The 15,649-nt window shown below is 44.5% G+C and overlaps 1 protein-coding gene across 22 annotated transcripts in view; it reads right to left on the bottom strand.

Moving 5' to 3' along the window:
• Nucleotides 1-15,649, bottom strand: part of PCIF1 (phosphorylated CTD interacting factor 1) — a 131,056-nt gene that overhangs the window by 101,858 nt on the left and 13,549 nt on the right. For 11 of the 22 annotated variants that reach the window (XR_013624772.1, XR_013624773.1, XR_013624774.1 and 8 more), the window contains one exon: nucleotides 6,035-6,115. The exons of the other annotated variants lie outside the window; for them this stretch is intronic. Coding sequence is in view for 7 of the 11 variants with exons in the window: in XM_068126552.2 (XP_067982653.2) it covers nucleotides 6,035-6,115 (81 nt within the window). In the remaining 4 variants the exon portion in view is untranslated. The remainder of the gene's footprint in view (nucleotides 1-6,034; nucleotides 6,116-15,649) is intronic. 22 annotated transcript variants of the gene reach the window in all.

Here is a 15,649-nt window from a genome sequence, read left to right as displayed (position 1 = left end):
GACACTCGCGGCAAAAAAGTGACCATGAACCTCTGTGAACCTTTTTACCCAATGAAACATTGCCCCTGAATTCGCAGATTAATTGTAGCGAATGTCAGGGTTCTACTGTGGTTAGAACTATGGTACATGGGAGTTGTATCCTCATAAACCATAGTTGGTCACAGTTCTAACGAGAACGGCACTGAACACGGTTTACGCTTTGGATCCCACCGATAGGCCGGATCTGAATCCGAACCTGAAGCAAAATCAAATCAATTCATCCTGGTCACATACCAACCTGCACACGTAATTTCATCCGAATCCATCCACAACGTTTTGATAAACCCTGCTCCAAAACAGACAGACGACCAGACTGACAAATAGACAGACAAACGACTGTCTGTCTGTCTAAACATCTGGGAAAACAATCGGGGTGAAAACAACTTTTGTCCACCTTCGGTGGTGGAGGTAATTGCAGTAGTCTGCAGAGAATAACTGCAATAAAAGGATGGATTTTGGCCTGGGTCCACTGCGCCTCTCACTTGTGCTCCCAGGAAATGTTACTTTGCATTCAAAGTCCGATTTGCATTCAGGAACAGAACAATTATGGTGAACCATCTTGGAATTGCCACTCTGTCGTCTAAACGTTGAAAATGATGTTAAAAAGACTATTTTAATTCCAGATTTTGCATTAGCAATGTTAGGTTAAAAGTCACCAGCGAGCAGAACAGTCAATGAAAACACACACAGAACAGTAGTGCCTTCAGAAAGTATTCACACCCTTGGCCGTTTTCACATTTTGTTGTGTTACAGCCTGAATTTAAAATGGATTAAATTGAGATTTTTTTTTCCACTGATCTACACATATAAACCCATTATGTCAATGTAACTTTTTACAGAATAATAAAAATGAAATACAGAAATATCCAATTTACATAAGTATTTAACCCCCAGAGTTAATACTTCGCAGATGCGCCTTTGGCAGTGATTACAGCTTCGAGTCTTCTTTGGTATGTGTCAGTTTTGCACATCTGGATTTGGAAAGTTTATCCCATTCTTCCTTGCAGATTTGTCAAGTTGGATGGGGAGTGTCAGTGAACAGCAATCTTCACATCTTTCCACAGATTCTCAATGGGATTCAAGTCTGGCCTTTGGCTGGGCCACTCAAGGACTTTCACTTCTTCTGAAGCCATTCCAGTGTTGCTTTGGCTTTATGTTTGGGGTCACTGTCCTGTTGGAATGTAAATCTTCGCTGCAGTCTAAGGTCTTTTGAACTCTGAGGCAGGTTCTCCCCAAGGATTTGCCTGCATTTGGCTTCTTTCATTGTTCCCTCTATTCTTACAAGTCTCCCAGTCCTTGCCACTGAAAATCATCCCCATAGTATGGTGCTGCCACCACCATGATTCACGGTAGAGATTGTGTTAGATGTGTTATGAGCTGTGCTTAGTTAACGCCAGACGTAGCGCTTTGCATTCAGGCCAAAAAGTTCAATTTTTGTCTCATCAGACCAGACTCTTTGGCCTCAACCACAGACTCTTTTGCTAAAAGTCTTTCACGTGCCTTTTTGCAAACTCCAGGCATGCTGTCATGTGTCTTTTTTCAGAAGTGGCTTCTATCTGCCCACTCTCCCATAAAGCCTAGATTTGCGAAGAGCTGCAGAGATTGCTGTCATTCCGTCAGGTTTTCCCATCTCGTTTTCCCATCTTTTCCCAATCAAAAAGCATGATAATTTCATTGGAAGTTTGGATGAATTTGAAGCAAATTGTACTTCTCATTTTCTTTCCCAGGAGCATTTCCATGTTTCCGAGTGGGCCAGACATAGCCGCCGTGATTAGCTTTTCTCTGTGGCAAAAGTAGGAATGGACATGGAAGACCGCATCGGAAAGAAAAATCTCCTTCAAAAAATTGGTATGTCATCTAGCATGATCTGGAACTTCTATTGATTTGAAAAGAATCCAGGAAAACCGAGCGAAATTTTAAATTCAAAGCAAATTCGATGCGTGCTCTGCAGCAAGAAGTTGTATTACATGCCGAGTTACTTGAGTACCTCTGTGATGCATAAAAATCTGAAATCATTCCATCCAAAGGAAGCTCGTGGTTGTGGAATGGAAAGTCATGCTAAACATGACCGAGATCAGTCCCCATCATCGGCAAATCGGAAAAACCAGAACTGGGCCAATCTCCGCCAAATTTAGTATACATTTTGTATGGGTTGGTCATTCCCACAGTCGGGTCATGATCACAACACAAGGAACCCCACCCACTATGAGGAGGGGTGGAGGTGGGAGGTGACTTACCATTTTTACCCGATCTCGCAAAATTATGCATACGTTGGAAATACCCAGGAAACACACTCGCCCCCCCCCCCTCCCCCCTCTTGCAGGATATCTCAAAATGTTGGACAGATTCAGACAAAACTAGTTGAGCAGATTGGATGTGACAAGGTCGAATTGATTAGATTTTGGTGAATAATTCAGAATAGATTCCTTTCGGAATTGAGACAGCAGTCCAGAATTCGGAATAGATTATTAAAATTCTAAGAATCGCCCAAGCCTAGAGCTCGCTGTGCTCTTGGGAACTTTCAACACTATAATTTGTTTTAAACCCTTCTCCAGATCTATACCTCCTCATAATACTATCTCGGGGTTCTACGGACAGTTCCTTGGACTTTGCGGTAGAATTTCTGCTCTGACATGCACTGTCAACTGTGGAAACCTTATATTAAAAAGGTGTTTCTTTTTAAATCATGTCCAAAGACGACAGGTGTACCCCATTTAAGTTGTAGAGAAATCTCAAGGATGATCAAAGGAAATTGGATGCACCTGAGCTCGATTTGAAGTGTCATAGCAAAGGTGTTGAATACTTGTTACTCGAGACATTTCAGCTTTTCATTTTCAATTATTTTGCAAAACATTCTTTGTAAAAACTCTACTTTTACATTATGGGGCATTGTGTGTAGATTAGTGACCAACAAAATCTCAATTTAATCAATTTTACATTCAGGTTGAAACACAACAAAACGTGAAAAAGGAGTAAAAAGTCCACCCTCAGGAGAGCCAGGAAACAATATCTCACCGTTCTCAAGACCGAACTCTCTTATCTGTCTCCCTCTTCCAAATCCTGGTGGCGTCTGGTCAAATCTGTTTCTGGTGTTTGTTCCCCCTCCATCCCCTCCCTTACCTCAAACGGCCACACGGCTGACTCCGCACGTGAAAAAGCTGAATGCCTCAACTCTGTGTTTGCCTCTAAATCTTGTGTCCCAAACCCATCCCTCTCTGTACCCAGTCGTACCCAGCTGCTCCTGGACTCTGTGTCCTTTCCTCCTGACAAGGTGGAAAAGTTTCTGTCAACCCTCGACTCTGATTCTGCAACTGGTCCTGACGGCATCAGCCCACGGGTCCTAAAATCATGTTCTTCCGCTCTTTCACTCCCTCTTTCTGTTCTCTTCACCCTCTCTTTTGCTCAAGGTCATCTGCCATCTGCTTGGAAATCAGCCAACATCACCGCTTTGCACAAAAAGGTGCAAAAACAGATCCTAGTAACTACAGACCAATCAGCCTTCTCCCAATTATCAGCAAAGTCATGGAATCCATCATTGCTTCAGATATGAAATCTTTCCTCTTCTCCAATGGCTTGATCTCTGAACGTCAATTTGGTTTCAGACCTGGTCACTCTACTCTGGACTTGCTGCTTCTGCTTTCTCAACAATGGATGGAGGTCCTCAACGCCAAAAAGGAAATTAGAGCTGTCTCCCTTGACATTTCACGTGCCTTCGATACGGTCTGGCACCCCGCTCTGCTCACCAAACTCTCCTCCTTTGGTATCCATGGAAATCTCCACGCATGGCTGGCGGACTTCCTCTCTGGTCGTAGTCAACGTGTGGCCCTGAATGTGTTTCTCTCATGTCCTCTTCCTGTTCAGGCTGGAGTTCCCCAAGGCAGTGTTCTGGGCCCTGTGCTTTTTCTGGTCATCATCAATGATCTCTCTGACTCTCTTGAAAATCCTCTCTATCTCTTTGCTGACGACTCTACTCTCTGTCGCTCCATTCCTCATCCCTCAGATCGGCAGTCTGCAGCCTCCTCACTCTCTGCAGACCTGGACAAAATCACAGACTGGGCAAACAATTGGAACATGTCTTTCAATCCTGACAAACCTCACACTCTTACGATGTCTCTCCGAAAAGACCGACTGCACAACCCTCCCATCCACTTTCTGAATAATCCTCTCCAAGAAGTTCTGTCACTCAATCTTTTGGGTCTTACTATCTGCCATGATCTTTCCTGGGAAAACCACATTTCAAATCTGGCCTCCAAAGCCAGTCGCCGACTGGGCATCCTCCGTCGTGCGAAGTCCTTCCTTGGTACACCTGAGCTCCTCACCACTTACAAGGCTTTCATCCGCAGCTCTATGGAATACTGCTCTCCCCTCTGGTCTGGTGCTCCTGCCTCACACCTAGCTCGTCTTCACGCTGTTGAAACCAAAGCGTTCAGAATCATTGGAATCTCCCGCGATGAAGGTAACTCCAAGGGCCTTTCACTCACTCACCACAGGCAGGTTGGTGGTCTTTCCGTCTTCTACTGACTCCTCTCTGGCCTTGCCCCCCCAAGCTCTCTCTGGGCTCTGTCCCCCAAATATTCCTACAGGTCGCACAAGATCTGACTGCAGCCCTCTTATGGTTAAACTGCCAAAATCAAGACTTTCTGCTCACCTTCACTCCTTCATTCCTCTTTTCTCCCACCTCTGGAACAAACTCCCTCACTCTTCAATCCCACTCCACCCTCCAGGTCTTTAAAACAGCTGTTCACCACCACCTCTTATCTTCCCCCATCCAAAACCTTGATCTTTTCTACCCCCGCTAATTTCGGTCCCCTTTTGTTTTATACCTCCCCCCCCCCCCCTTCCCACACCTCCTCCCCCCAAGCCCTCTCCCTCCCACACTTCTCCCTGCTCTCAAATGTTGTGTTTGTGTGCTTCCCCTTCTCTCCCCATCTTGTCTTCCGCTCCCTCTTTGTATATATTTTGTTTGTCTGGTTGATTTGTTTGTGAAATAAATGTTAGCTCTTTCACGAGCCTCGATTCAGTATACAAAAAAAGAAAAAAGAAAAAAAAAAGCCGGGGTGTGAATACTTTCTCAAGGCACTGTCCATGTGCAAAAGGCATTGTTGGCATTCATACGTCATTTTGAAAGTTCTGTATTACATTGTTTTTGGTATTTGACCTTTTGGTCCTGCCCTGGGGCCTCAGGATGGTGGAGCCAAAATGATACTGCTCTTGCCCCTTCTTGTCATGTGGTGATCAAGGAAGGCCTCAGCCTAGTAGACAACTGCACCATAAAAATCAGTTCAGTGCTGAAGTACGGCTGAAATCAACAGAACGTTGGTCAATGTAAGCTGTCATGGGAAGCAAGAAGCTGATGTTTCAAGTGTTAACCTTTGCTCCAGCAAAGGGTTTTGGGGGAGGGAGGCAATTTTGCAATAAATAAATAACTGGCTACAGGCAGTGGCCTGGAAATTACTTTGGATTATTTCATATGTTGGGAAGAGCACCCCTCACAGGGAGAAGTGAGGGTTGGGGAGGGTTACTTTTATACTGCATCCAATCGATATCTGGAATTTCAATCAGACTAGCAAAGGCCACAGGAGGAAGAGGAAGCAGGACTTGTAGTCGGTGTTTATTAACGTGTACTTGTAAAACACACAGACAAACAACGTCTTCCCTCTCGGGGATTCTGTGGGGGTAATTGATTAGAGATCAAAGGGTGCAGGTAAAATAAAAGGTAATATAAAAGGTAGATAGGGTTTATGAATAGGTCAAAGAAACAGATTGATAGAAATACCGGGGATGATTGCAACAGTTATATTTTGATCTAGTGATAAACAACGTTGCGTGTTCAACATCCAGTGCCATGTCGAACCCTCCTGTGAAATCAATTTTGACTGCTCTGCAAAGATACGAAGATCTTGTGGATCTCCAACCCGGCTTGCTGGAGCGTACAGTTGACCGTGCGTAAAGACACTGGTTGGAAGCAATACTCATCACCGTTGCAGGCTCTGACCTTGGGTTTTGTTGATCGTCATAGCAAAGGGAGGCCTGATCGGAAACTGATGCCAGCAAAGTTGGAATGGGAGATCAGTATCTGAGGGAGACAGAAGGATTCTAGGAATAAGAAGGATAGATCCTGCGTGCTCACCACCAAGCATCCGTGCTTCAAGAAGGCTGTTAGTTACTTTGGTTAAGATGTAACGTGTTCGTTGCCCAGGGTTGAGATTCCTGAGATTGAACGTTAATCTTAGGCGACATATTATAAGAAAAGTAACAAATAGACTAGACTAGACAGATTTCTGAGAAATGTGAATGTTCGGTGCATTTTTGGGTAAAAGTTGGGAAACCTCACTTTTTAACATAATTAGGGTATGCTGAATTCGATTAACCCGGGTCCCAAGCCGAATTTTGAGTTTTTGACCTTCTAATTAGCATAAACAAAATGGCCACCAAATTGCCATTTTTGGACAATTTCTTTGAACAAGCATTTATATATCATGTATATACATGCAGCTCTTTTACTTTAACTTTACAACTTTTACCCCAAAATGCACCTATAAGCTTATACATGGCATTTCTTTCCTAATTCCGTCATCTATATTATGGTTGGTGACATGTTGAAAGAGACATTCAAACTGATATTGAAATTTGACACGATAAAATGGGAAATGGTTTTAATAAGACAATGTTTCATACAACCATTTATTCGAAAATTAAGTATACATGGCCATGAAGCACAAACATTCAGGAATGTCACACATGTTGTTTTGCCAAACTACATCAAATTCATAGAAGGGGTCTGATCATCACTCTGTTGCTGACAGGCACACATTGATGTGCACCTCAACTCTGAATAGCGACATTTGCAGCATCTAGTCTTGCATTGCTTCTCGCATGCACAACAAATCATCTCGAGGCAACTTTCTGGGATTGGACTCGGTGACATCAGAATAGGCTCTAGTCCTGAATCACGTTTCCATCCCATTTCCACAGGTGCAGGAAGGTCAGGTATGGCACAATGAGCATTTCTCCATACCATGGCTTGATAGTGTACTTGCATCAAATGGAAATGAAGAGCATCACTTGTCGATGACATTGTTTCTGGTTTACCAGTCTTGGAGAACAATATATGGCGCGCTGAATCAACAGAGGTTGTTCTGTGCACATTATATATTCTGCAGACGAATGCTTCTGCAGATTTGATTGTCTCTTCTGTGAGTTCACCAATGCTCAAATTCTTCAGCAGTTTATTCAAAACTCAAAAAGAAACAACAACTCAAAATTCGGCTTGGGAACCGTGTTAATTGAATTCAGCATACCCTAATATGTTAAAAAGTGAGGTTCCCAACTCTTACCCAAAAATGCACCAAGAAGCTTATACATGGCCTTTTTCCATAAATCCATCTAGTCTGAAAGAAGAAATGTAACAGCTTTACCAAGAAGAAAAAATTCTGTTATATTTTGTGTCAGACAGTGATAGTTAGAATGTTTGAATTTACCAAAGTGACGGTTAGAATTTTCGTTGATAGAATGAATGAATGATCGTTTTAAAGCCATTTTCCCCGCTAGAGCGGGGGTTAGCCTTGCGGGCCCCATGACCTCATGGTTCCCTGTTTGAGGCAATGTTTTTATGGCCGGAAGCCCTTCCTGGCGCCAACCCTTGGTCACGCTCTTATGATGCGCAGGGATACGGTGTACCTATTCTAAACCGGGGTACCCACCGGGATCATTCATCCCAGCAAGCTGGTACTCAATTTGCCGACCTCGGAAGGATGACAAGCTGAGTCAACCCCCCTGGCGTTAATTCAGCGATCGACCGGGATTCAAACCCAGGATCCGAGGATCCCAAGCCGGCACCCGAACCGCTAAGCCAACACCTGGCTTTATAAAACTATATTGGATAGATAGCGCTGCTCCCAGTGTGAGCCGGTTTTTTTTTTTCCTAGTATAAACACCTTTTGTACAGTGCCGTTATGTGGAATCCAGGCGGGGGAAACATCCCAGAGAAATTAGACTTGAGAGTGTCAATCACAATGTATAATTAAGTGAAGTAGTGGAAAAAACGAAGGATCTGTTATACCACGTCGTCGTTGTCTGTACACTCATACTTTTAGATATTCTTATACTTCTTCCTTTATCATTTCATATATAATTGGCAAAGAGCTGTTTGAGTGTTTTACAGTGACGCTCCAAGTCCTGCTTCTTCTTTCTCGGACGAAATCTTTACAACAACTAGAACGGCACTCGATAGAGCGCATACCTCCGCCAGGCTGAACAGTTTATGTTTTGTATCCCACAGGTCGGATCTGGATTCAGACCTGAACCTCAAACGTGAAAAAGCTGAATGCCTCAACTCTCTGTTTGCCTCTAAATCTTGTGTCTCAAACCCATCCCTCTCTGTACCCACCATACCCAGTCGTACCCTGCTGCTCCTGGACTCCGTGTCCTTTCCTCCTGACAAGGTGGAAAAGTTTCTGTCAACCCTCGACTCTGATTCTGCAACTGGACCCGACGGCATCAGCCCACAGGTCCTAAAATCCTGCTCTGCCGCTCTATCTCACCCTCTCTCTGTTCTCTTCACCCTCTCTTTTGCTTAAGGTCAACTGCCATCTGCTTGGAAATCAGCCAACATCACCGCTTTGCACAAAAAAGGTGCAAAAACAGATCCTAGCAACTACAGACCAATCAGCCTTCTCCCAATTATCAGCAAAGTCATGGAATCCATCATTGCTTTGGATATGAAATCTTTCCTCTTCTCCAATGGCTTGATCTCTGATCATCAATTTGGTTTCAGACCAGGTCACTCTACTCTGGACATGCTGCTTCTGCTGTCTCAACAATGGATGGAGGACCTCAATGCCAAACAGGAAATTAGAGCTGTCTCCCTCGACATATCACGTGCCTTCGACACGGTCTGGCACCCCGCTCTGCTCACCAAACTCTCCTCCTTTGGTATCCATGGAAATCTCCACGCATGGCTGGCGGACTTCCTCTCTAGTCGTCGTCAACGTGTGGCCCTGAATGGGTTTCTCTCATCTCCTCTTCCTGTTCAGGCTGGAGTTCCCCAAGGCAGAGTTCTGGGCCCCGTGCTTTTTCTGGTCTTCATCAATGATCTCTCTGACTCTCTTGAAAATCCTCTCTATCTCTTTGCTGATGACTCCACTCTCTGCCGCTCCATTCCTCTTCCCTCAGATCGGCAGTCTGCAGCCTCCTCACTCTCTGAAGACTTGGACAAAATCGCAGACTGGTCAAACAAGTGGAACATGTCTTTCAATCCTGACAAATCTCACACTCTTACTATGTCTCTCCGAAAGATCGACTGGACAACCCTCCCATCTACTTTCTCAACAATCCTCTCCAAGAAGTTCTGTCGCTCAAGCTTTTGGGTCTCACTATCTGCCATGATCTTTCTTGGGAAAACCACATTTCCAAGCTGGCCTCCAAAGCCAGTCGCCGACTGGGCATCCTCCGTCGTGCGAAGTCCTTCCTCGGCACACCTGAGCTCCTCACCACATAGAAGGCTTTCATCCGCAGCTCAATGGAATACTGTTCTCCCCTATGGGCCGGTGCTCCTGCCTCACACCTAGCTCGGCTTCACGCTGTTGAAACCAAAGCTTTCAGAATTATTGGAATCTCCCGCGATGAAGCTATCTCTGAGGGCCTTTCACTCACTCACCGCAGGCAGGTAGGTGGTCTTTCTGTCTTCTACCGACTCCTCTCCGGCCTTGCACCCCCAGCTCTCTCTGTGCTCTGTCCCCCAAATATTCCTACAGGTCGCACAAGATCTGCCAGCAACCCTCTGATGGTTAAACTGCCGAAATCTCGGCTCTCTGCTCACCTTCACTCTTTCATTCCTCTTTTCTCCCGCCTCTGGAACAAACTCCCTCACTCCGTTCAATCCCACCCCTCCCTCCAGGTCTTTAAAACAGCTGTTCACCACCATCTCTTATCTTCCCCCATCCAAAACCTTGATCTTTTCTACCCCCGCTAATTCACCCCAGATCCACCTTGTTTGAAATTCCAACTTCTTTCCTGGAAGTCCTGGCAGTGTCCATATGTTTTATACCTCTCCCACCGCCCCCTTCCCATGCCCCCCCCCCCCCCAAAGCCCTCGCCCTCTCTCTCTCTCTCTCAGATCTCTCGATGTCTCCAGGTCCCTGCTCTCAAATGTTGTGTTTGTGTCCTTCCCCCTCTATCCCCATCTTGTCTACCGCTCCCGATGTGATATGTTTTATGTGTCGGTTTGTCTTTCTGTGTGATTAATGTTCGCTCTTTCACGAGCCTCGATCTTGTATACAAAAAAAAAACCAAAAAAAAAAACAACCAAAATCTAATCGGCTTGTTCTTGTCACCTAAACAACTCATCAACCTAGTTTTGTCATAAGTCATCCACAACGTTTTGAAATATCGTGCTATATTTTATCGTTTTCGGCCCTATCACGCAATGGTGAAGAATTACTTTTAAAATTCTCATATCCGGATCCCAATCTTCACCAAAATTGAATCAACTCTTCCCTGTCACACCCCAACCTATCAACCAAGTTTCGTCTGAATGAGTCCACAACTTTTTTTGATATTGTGCGGTATATTGTTTTTTGCCCTATCTCTCAATGGTGAAGAAAAAACAACAACAACCACGGTCCCCGAAAAAGGCCAACCCCTGCTTTGCGGGGAAAAATGGCCTCTAAAGGTGGTTATTATTTTATATATCTCAATGGTGAAGAATCACTTTTTAAAATTCTCAGATCCAGATCTTCACCAAAATCTAATCACTTCATTCTTGTCAAATACACAACCTCTCCACTAAATTTTGTCCGAATCAGTCCATAACTTTTTCAGATATCCTGTTCACAAACACACAGACAGAAGAACCACGTTTGGAGGCCATTTTTCCCCGCAGAGCGGGGGTTGGCCTTTTTTCGGCACCTTGGTCCCCTTTTTGAAGCAATGTTTTATGGCCAGATGCCCTTCCTGCCGCCAACCCTGTTAGTCGCCCCTTGCGACACACAGGGAATTACCAGTTAGCTGGTACTCAATTTGCTGACCTCGGAGGGATGACAGGCTGAGTAAACCCCCCTGGCGTTAATTCAGCGATTGACCGGGATTCGAACCCAGGATCCTAGGATCCCAAGCAGCACCCTAACCGCTAAGCCAACACCAGGCTTAAAACACACAGACAGACAGGGGTGAAAACATAACCTCCATCCACCTTTGATGACAGAGGTAATAAAAACAAGAATGATCATACTGTGGTCACCACCTGCGACACAAAGCATATTTATTTTCGCCTCCTCTATCCACTTATCTCCCTCATCCTTGCTGTTGAAGGTATTATGCAAGTCATCTCAGAGGGTCTTCATGGCTTGGTTCAACATCAGTTACGAGCAGCTGGATCTGCTTTCAGGCAATGAATAATAAAAAAACAACATCACCTCAGGGCTCAGCTTACATTCTCTAATCTGTCTCATTAACCTTGTGCTTGTCTGTCCCATGTTCCCATGTGAATGAATAAAATTAGATATAAAAGATTCATTTTCATTTATTATATCAACGGATTATCAATTATATTTATTCAACGGAAGAACCAGAACTTGGGGACGACTAAGAAGAAGACCTTTGTTGGTCGAAAGCTTGTCGAAAATTAAAGCTCGACGTCCTGAAGCTACGTCCGCGTCTCATTTAATCTCCCGATTATTTATTTAATGCAAATGAGATGCCCTGCTTGTACTGTGGAGTTTCTACTATTTCTCACAGATATATATATATATATATATATATATATATATATATATATATATATATATATATTAGGGTGGTGCTCAAAATAATTTTTAAAAAATATTTACTGGGACATGGCTTTATGTTGTTCCTTTTGTTCCAAAATGAAAAGACACCAAATATGAAAGCAATCTGATTTTATTTAGGGGTGCCACATCAGCCTTCAAACTAAAGGTGTCTACAAAACTTTTCTATATATGGATCGAAAGCAAAACCAGAAGTTTGTTTTATGAAAATCCACCCTCCACTCACTTTCTTTGTATTCTAGCAAACACAAGTTACAATAGCTGCACAAATAGCACTATATTGCTATGAAAACTCAAATTCAATGATAACAATCCAAATGTTCAGTTCATAAAATGGAGACACCATATCACATAATATTAAAAAACCCAAATATAATGAGAAATGTAACTCCTATTTCTGGGCCTGTTTCACCACTGTTGCCTTCCTGGCATCGGGGTACATCTTCCTGTGAGCAGCAACAACTTGGAGCAGAGCTTGCTTTTGCTCTTCATCCTTTGTAAGGAGCTTATTGTAGTCTTGTATCAATGCGACACCCCTTTCTGCCCTGTCGTTCACCACGACTAAGCCACTGGCGGCTTTCTTTGCTTCCTGAAAGCTGGTTTCTTGCTCCCATGAACCAGGATCCTTATCCATCCAATCAGTTGGGGTCCCTAGGATGCTGAAGAAATGCTTGGTGTGTTTTCTTATGAGGCCAGCGATTGACAGGGCGGTTCCTCGTTTGATAGCTGGTCTCTTTGGAGAGGGGTTTTCACCGTCATTTTTCAATGCTTCAATCATATTGATCTTGCTTTCTTTGTCAATTCTGGTGTCAAAGAATGCAAATGCCACTAGTACTGGGCTCATGTACCACGTGTGGCGGCCAAGTGCCTTCAAGGCTGCCTGAGCCATCTTCTGATTGATTTGTTCAAACTTTTCCAACTTCTTGAAGAGGTTAATGTCATTCAGGGGAGCCTCAATAGCTTGTGGAGCCCGAAACCAAGCCTGTACATACACAAGGCAGACAAAAATGTTGAAGGCTCGGAGTTCTCTCGCCTCTCGAAGTGTCAAGTGGAACTCTGACCGAAACATGAACACCTGTAGTGAATATAGTGCTTTTGCCATCCATCTGGCTCTGTGCATTGCTCCTGGAGCCATGATCCGGATTCCACGAGGTGGGATTCCTCCCATGTAGATGACAGTCAGTTCTAGGAGTTCACGATAAACATCTCGTGGCTGCTGATCTTTCAAACACACAAGAGCAAATTCCAGAGCTTCATCCATCATGTCATTGTTGTTCCATAGCAGTAGCACCCTTCATGACCATTTCCTGTCTCTTATTTTCCTTCTCTGCCTTAGTCTTCTCCTTTTCTTCCCTTTCTTTCTTTCGCTTCGTTTTTGCTTCCAACACAGTGTCTACAGATCCCATTGAAGCCTTCCTCTCTGAGAATTGATCGTGAAGAAACTTCCTGTCCTCGGGGTTGGTGATTATGGCCTCCGAATCTGCATGCCTAAGATCAAACGTCTTCTCCAAGGAGGCCTTGAAGGATGCTTCCTTTTTCTCTTGGGTCGCACCACCCCGCTTTGCACCTTTTTGGAGGCTCCTCCATTCTTCATATAGCCTCTCCAAACGATGGATGCAGTGCTGCTTCGTCGTTGTAGGTAGGTGAGCTTTTTCCCAGAACTTCACAACCTCTTCAATGGTGAGGGTTGCACTCTCCCGGGCAGTGCGATTCTCCTTCTTCAGGTGATGGAAAAACAGGACAAGAGATTGATGCACAGTCGGGAGCTTGGCACCTTTGATGGCATCTCCAGAAGTGGACCCAATGAGATACACATTATCCTGAGCCCGAGTTTTCAATGAAACACTGGTACTAGCACATGCCATATCTGCAAAATACGCAAGAATGTGGGTAAAATCCTGTTAATTCTTACTCCACAGGGTCACTCTCTACAAAAGAGCCACAGTCAATAAGTTAGGCCTACATATTACACACTAAGAAAGCGTACCCCTGACCCCAGGAACCTGTACAAAACATGCATGAAAATTGCCCAGATAGTGATCATAGGAAGTCTCAAAACTGTATGTATAATATATTGTATATAACTATATATATATAATGTATTGTTGCGGATATGAGATTGGCATCCATCCATATCCGCTTGTAAATATTCCCCTATTTCCTCAGTACTTCCCAACTATCCCCAATTCCCCATTCCCTAGTCCCATTTTCTGTAAACAACACTCTGTAGACCCGACCTTCCCCTATTCCCCCATTAAATGTCGCATCCAGGTCCACCGCATCTCACGTAGACAACTATAGGACATCTTGCTAGTTATTCTTGGTCTATGTCAGTTAAGGACTCGTTTCCATTAATTCTGACTCTTTGTTGCACCAGAATGTGATTGTATAGCACCGTTAGGAAGTTTAGGACCTCCCAATACCTCCCCGCAGCTCTTCCTCATGGTACAACAACAACAACAACAACAGCAACAACAACGGCGGCGGCGCGGGGAGTGCGCGTCCTCACTCCGGCTTGGTTAGCCGCCATCGAACATGTGCTCGACGGGGTTACCAAGTAGGGGCTCGCTGTCAGCTCCTCGTCAAGGGCGGAGCCCGGTAACCCCCCCGCACCCAATAGAAGCGGCGGACCGCTCCCATCTGGGGCGGAGCCAACGAGCCGAGGGCGTGTCACTCCCCGCTGAGCATGCGCAGGAAGAGGGAGGTGACGTCAGATGCGCCCTCAGCTTGGAGAGAGAAGACGCCACCTCCGAGCGCTGCGATACCTCCCCGCATCTCTGGACTGGACCGAGCTGTATCCTGTCCCTGAGCCAAGGTGCACCTTGTGCTATCGACTGCCTGTCCTTCCCTGCCATCAATCCCTGTGTAAGTCAGTCTTGTTCCGTTTGTCTGTGGTCTGTCAGGGATAAGATAAGACTGTGTCTAAGTGCCCATCTTTTCTGTGCTTTACCTCTTGCCTTGTAATCTACCCCTTTTCTGCATCACCAATTATATCCTCCTCCGGAGGTCTTGAGAACTGTACCCCTTGTGTCGTTTCATTTATCCCAGCCGTTGTGTCCTTTCCTTCATCGATTTAGCATAGCGCGATTTGGTCAACGTCGGGTGGAATCGGGTAAACTGTGCGAACACGGCGGCCATTCCGCTCGGCCCATCATAACATCTTAATCAGCCGTGTCCGTAACAGTATAATGTGTATTTATGTATATTTATTATTTAATGTATATTTTATGTATAAATTTAATGTATATTTAATTATAATGTATATATATATATATTGTATAACTGTATATTTATTTATTATATTTAAATTTTAATATACAGTGGAACCTTGACTTACGAGTTTAATTCGTTCTGTGACCGAGCTCGTAACTCAATTTGCTCGTTTCTCAAATCAAATTTCCCCATTAAAATGCATTGAAATGCTATTAATCCGTTCCAGCCCGCCAAAAACCACACCAATTTTTTTTTAAATATACAGTATATATAAAAATATCTCGCGCTTTATATTTCACCTGTATGCAGCATACAAGTTGGCAGGATGGCCTGGACTGGAGGTACGCACACTTGACTCTAAACTGTCCAGCCTGGGTTTGAATCCCGACCCAGCTATAACCTGTCATGGGTGAATCACAGGCAGGGTGATTCATCAATGTGTGTACCGCTAAACTGGGCGCCCCGTTTGCGTCCCATTAGTTGTTGGATGTTAAGGATCTCACCGTGTTTTCCACAAAGAGAAGGCGAGCTATCGCCGGCACTCTGAACAAGTTGTGGCCTGGCATGCTCTTCTCCTCTGCCGTTATATACGTCCTCCTCGGCATCTTTTT

Source organism: Myxine glutinosa, chromosome 10, assembly GCF_964187855.1.
Source record: "Myxine glutinosa chromosome 10, kmMyxGlut1.1, whole genome shotgun sequence".
NCBI classification, from domain to species: Eukaryota; Metazoa; Chordata; class Myxini; order Myxiniformes; family Myxinidae; genus Myxine; species Myxine glutinosa.
Note: the sequence above shows the minus strand (reverse complement) of the source record. Positions and strands in the feature narration are given on the sequence as shown.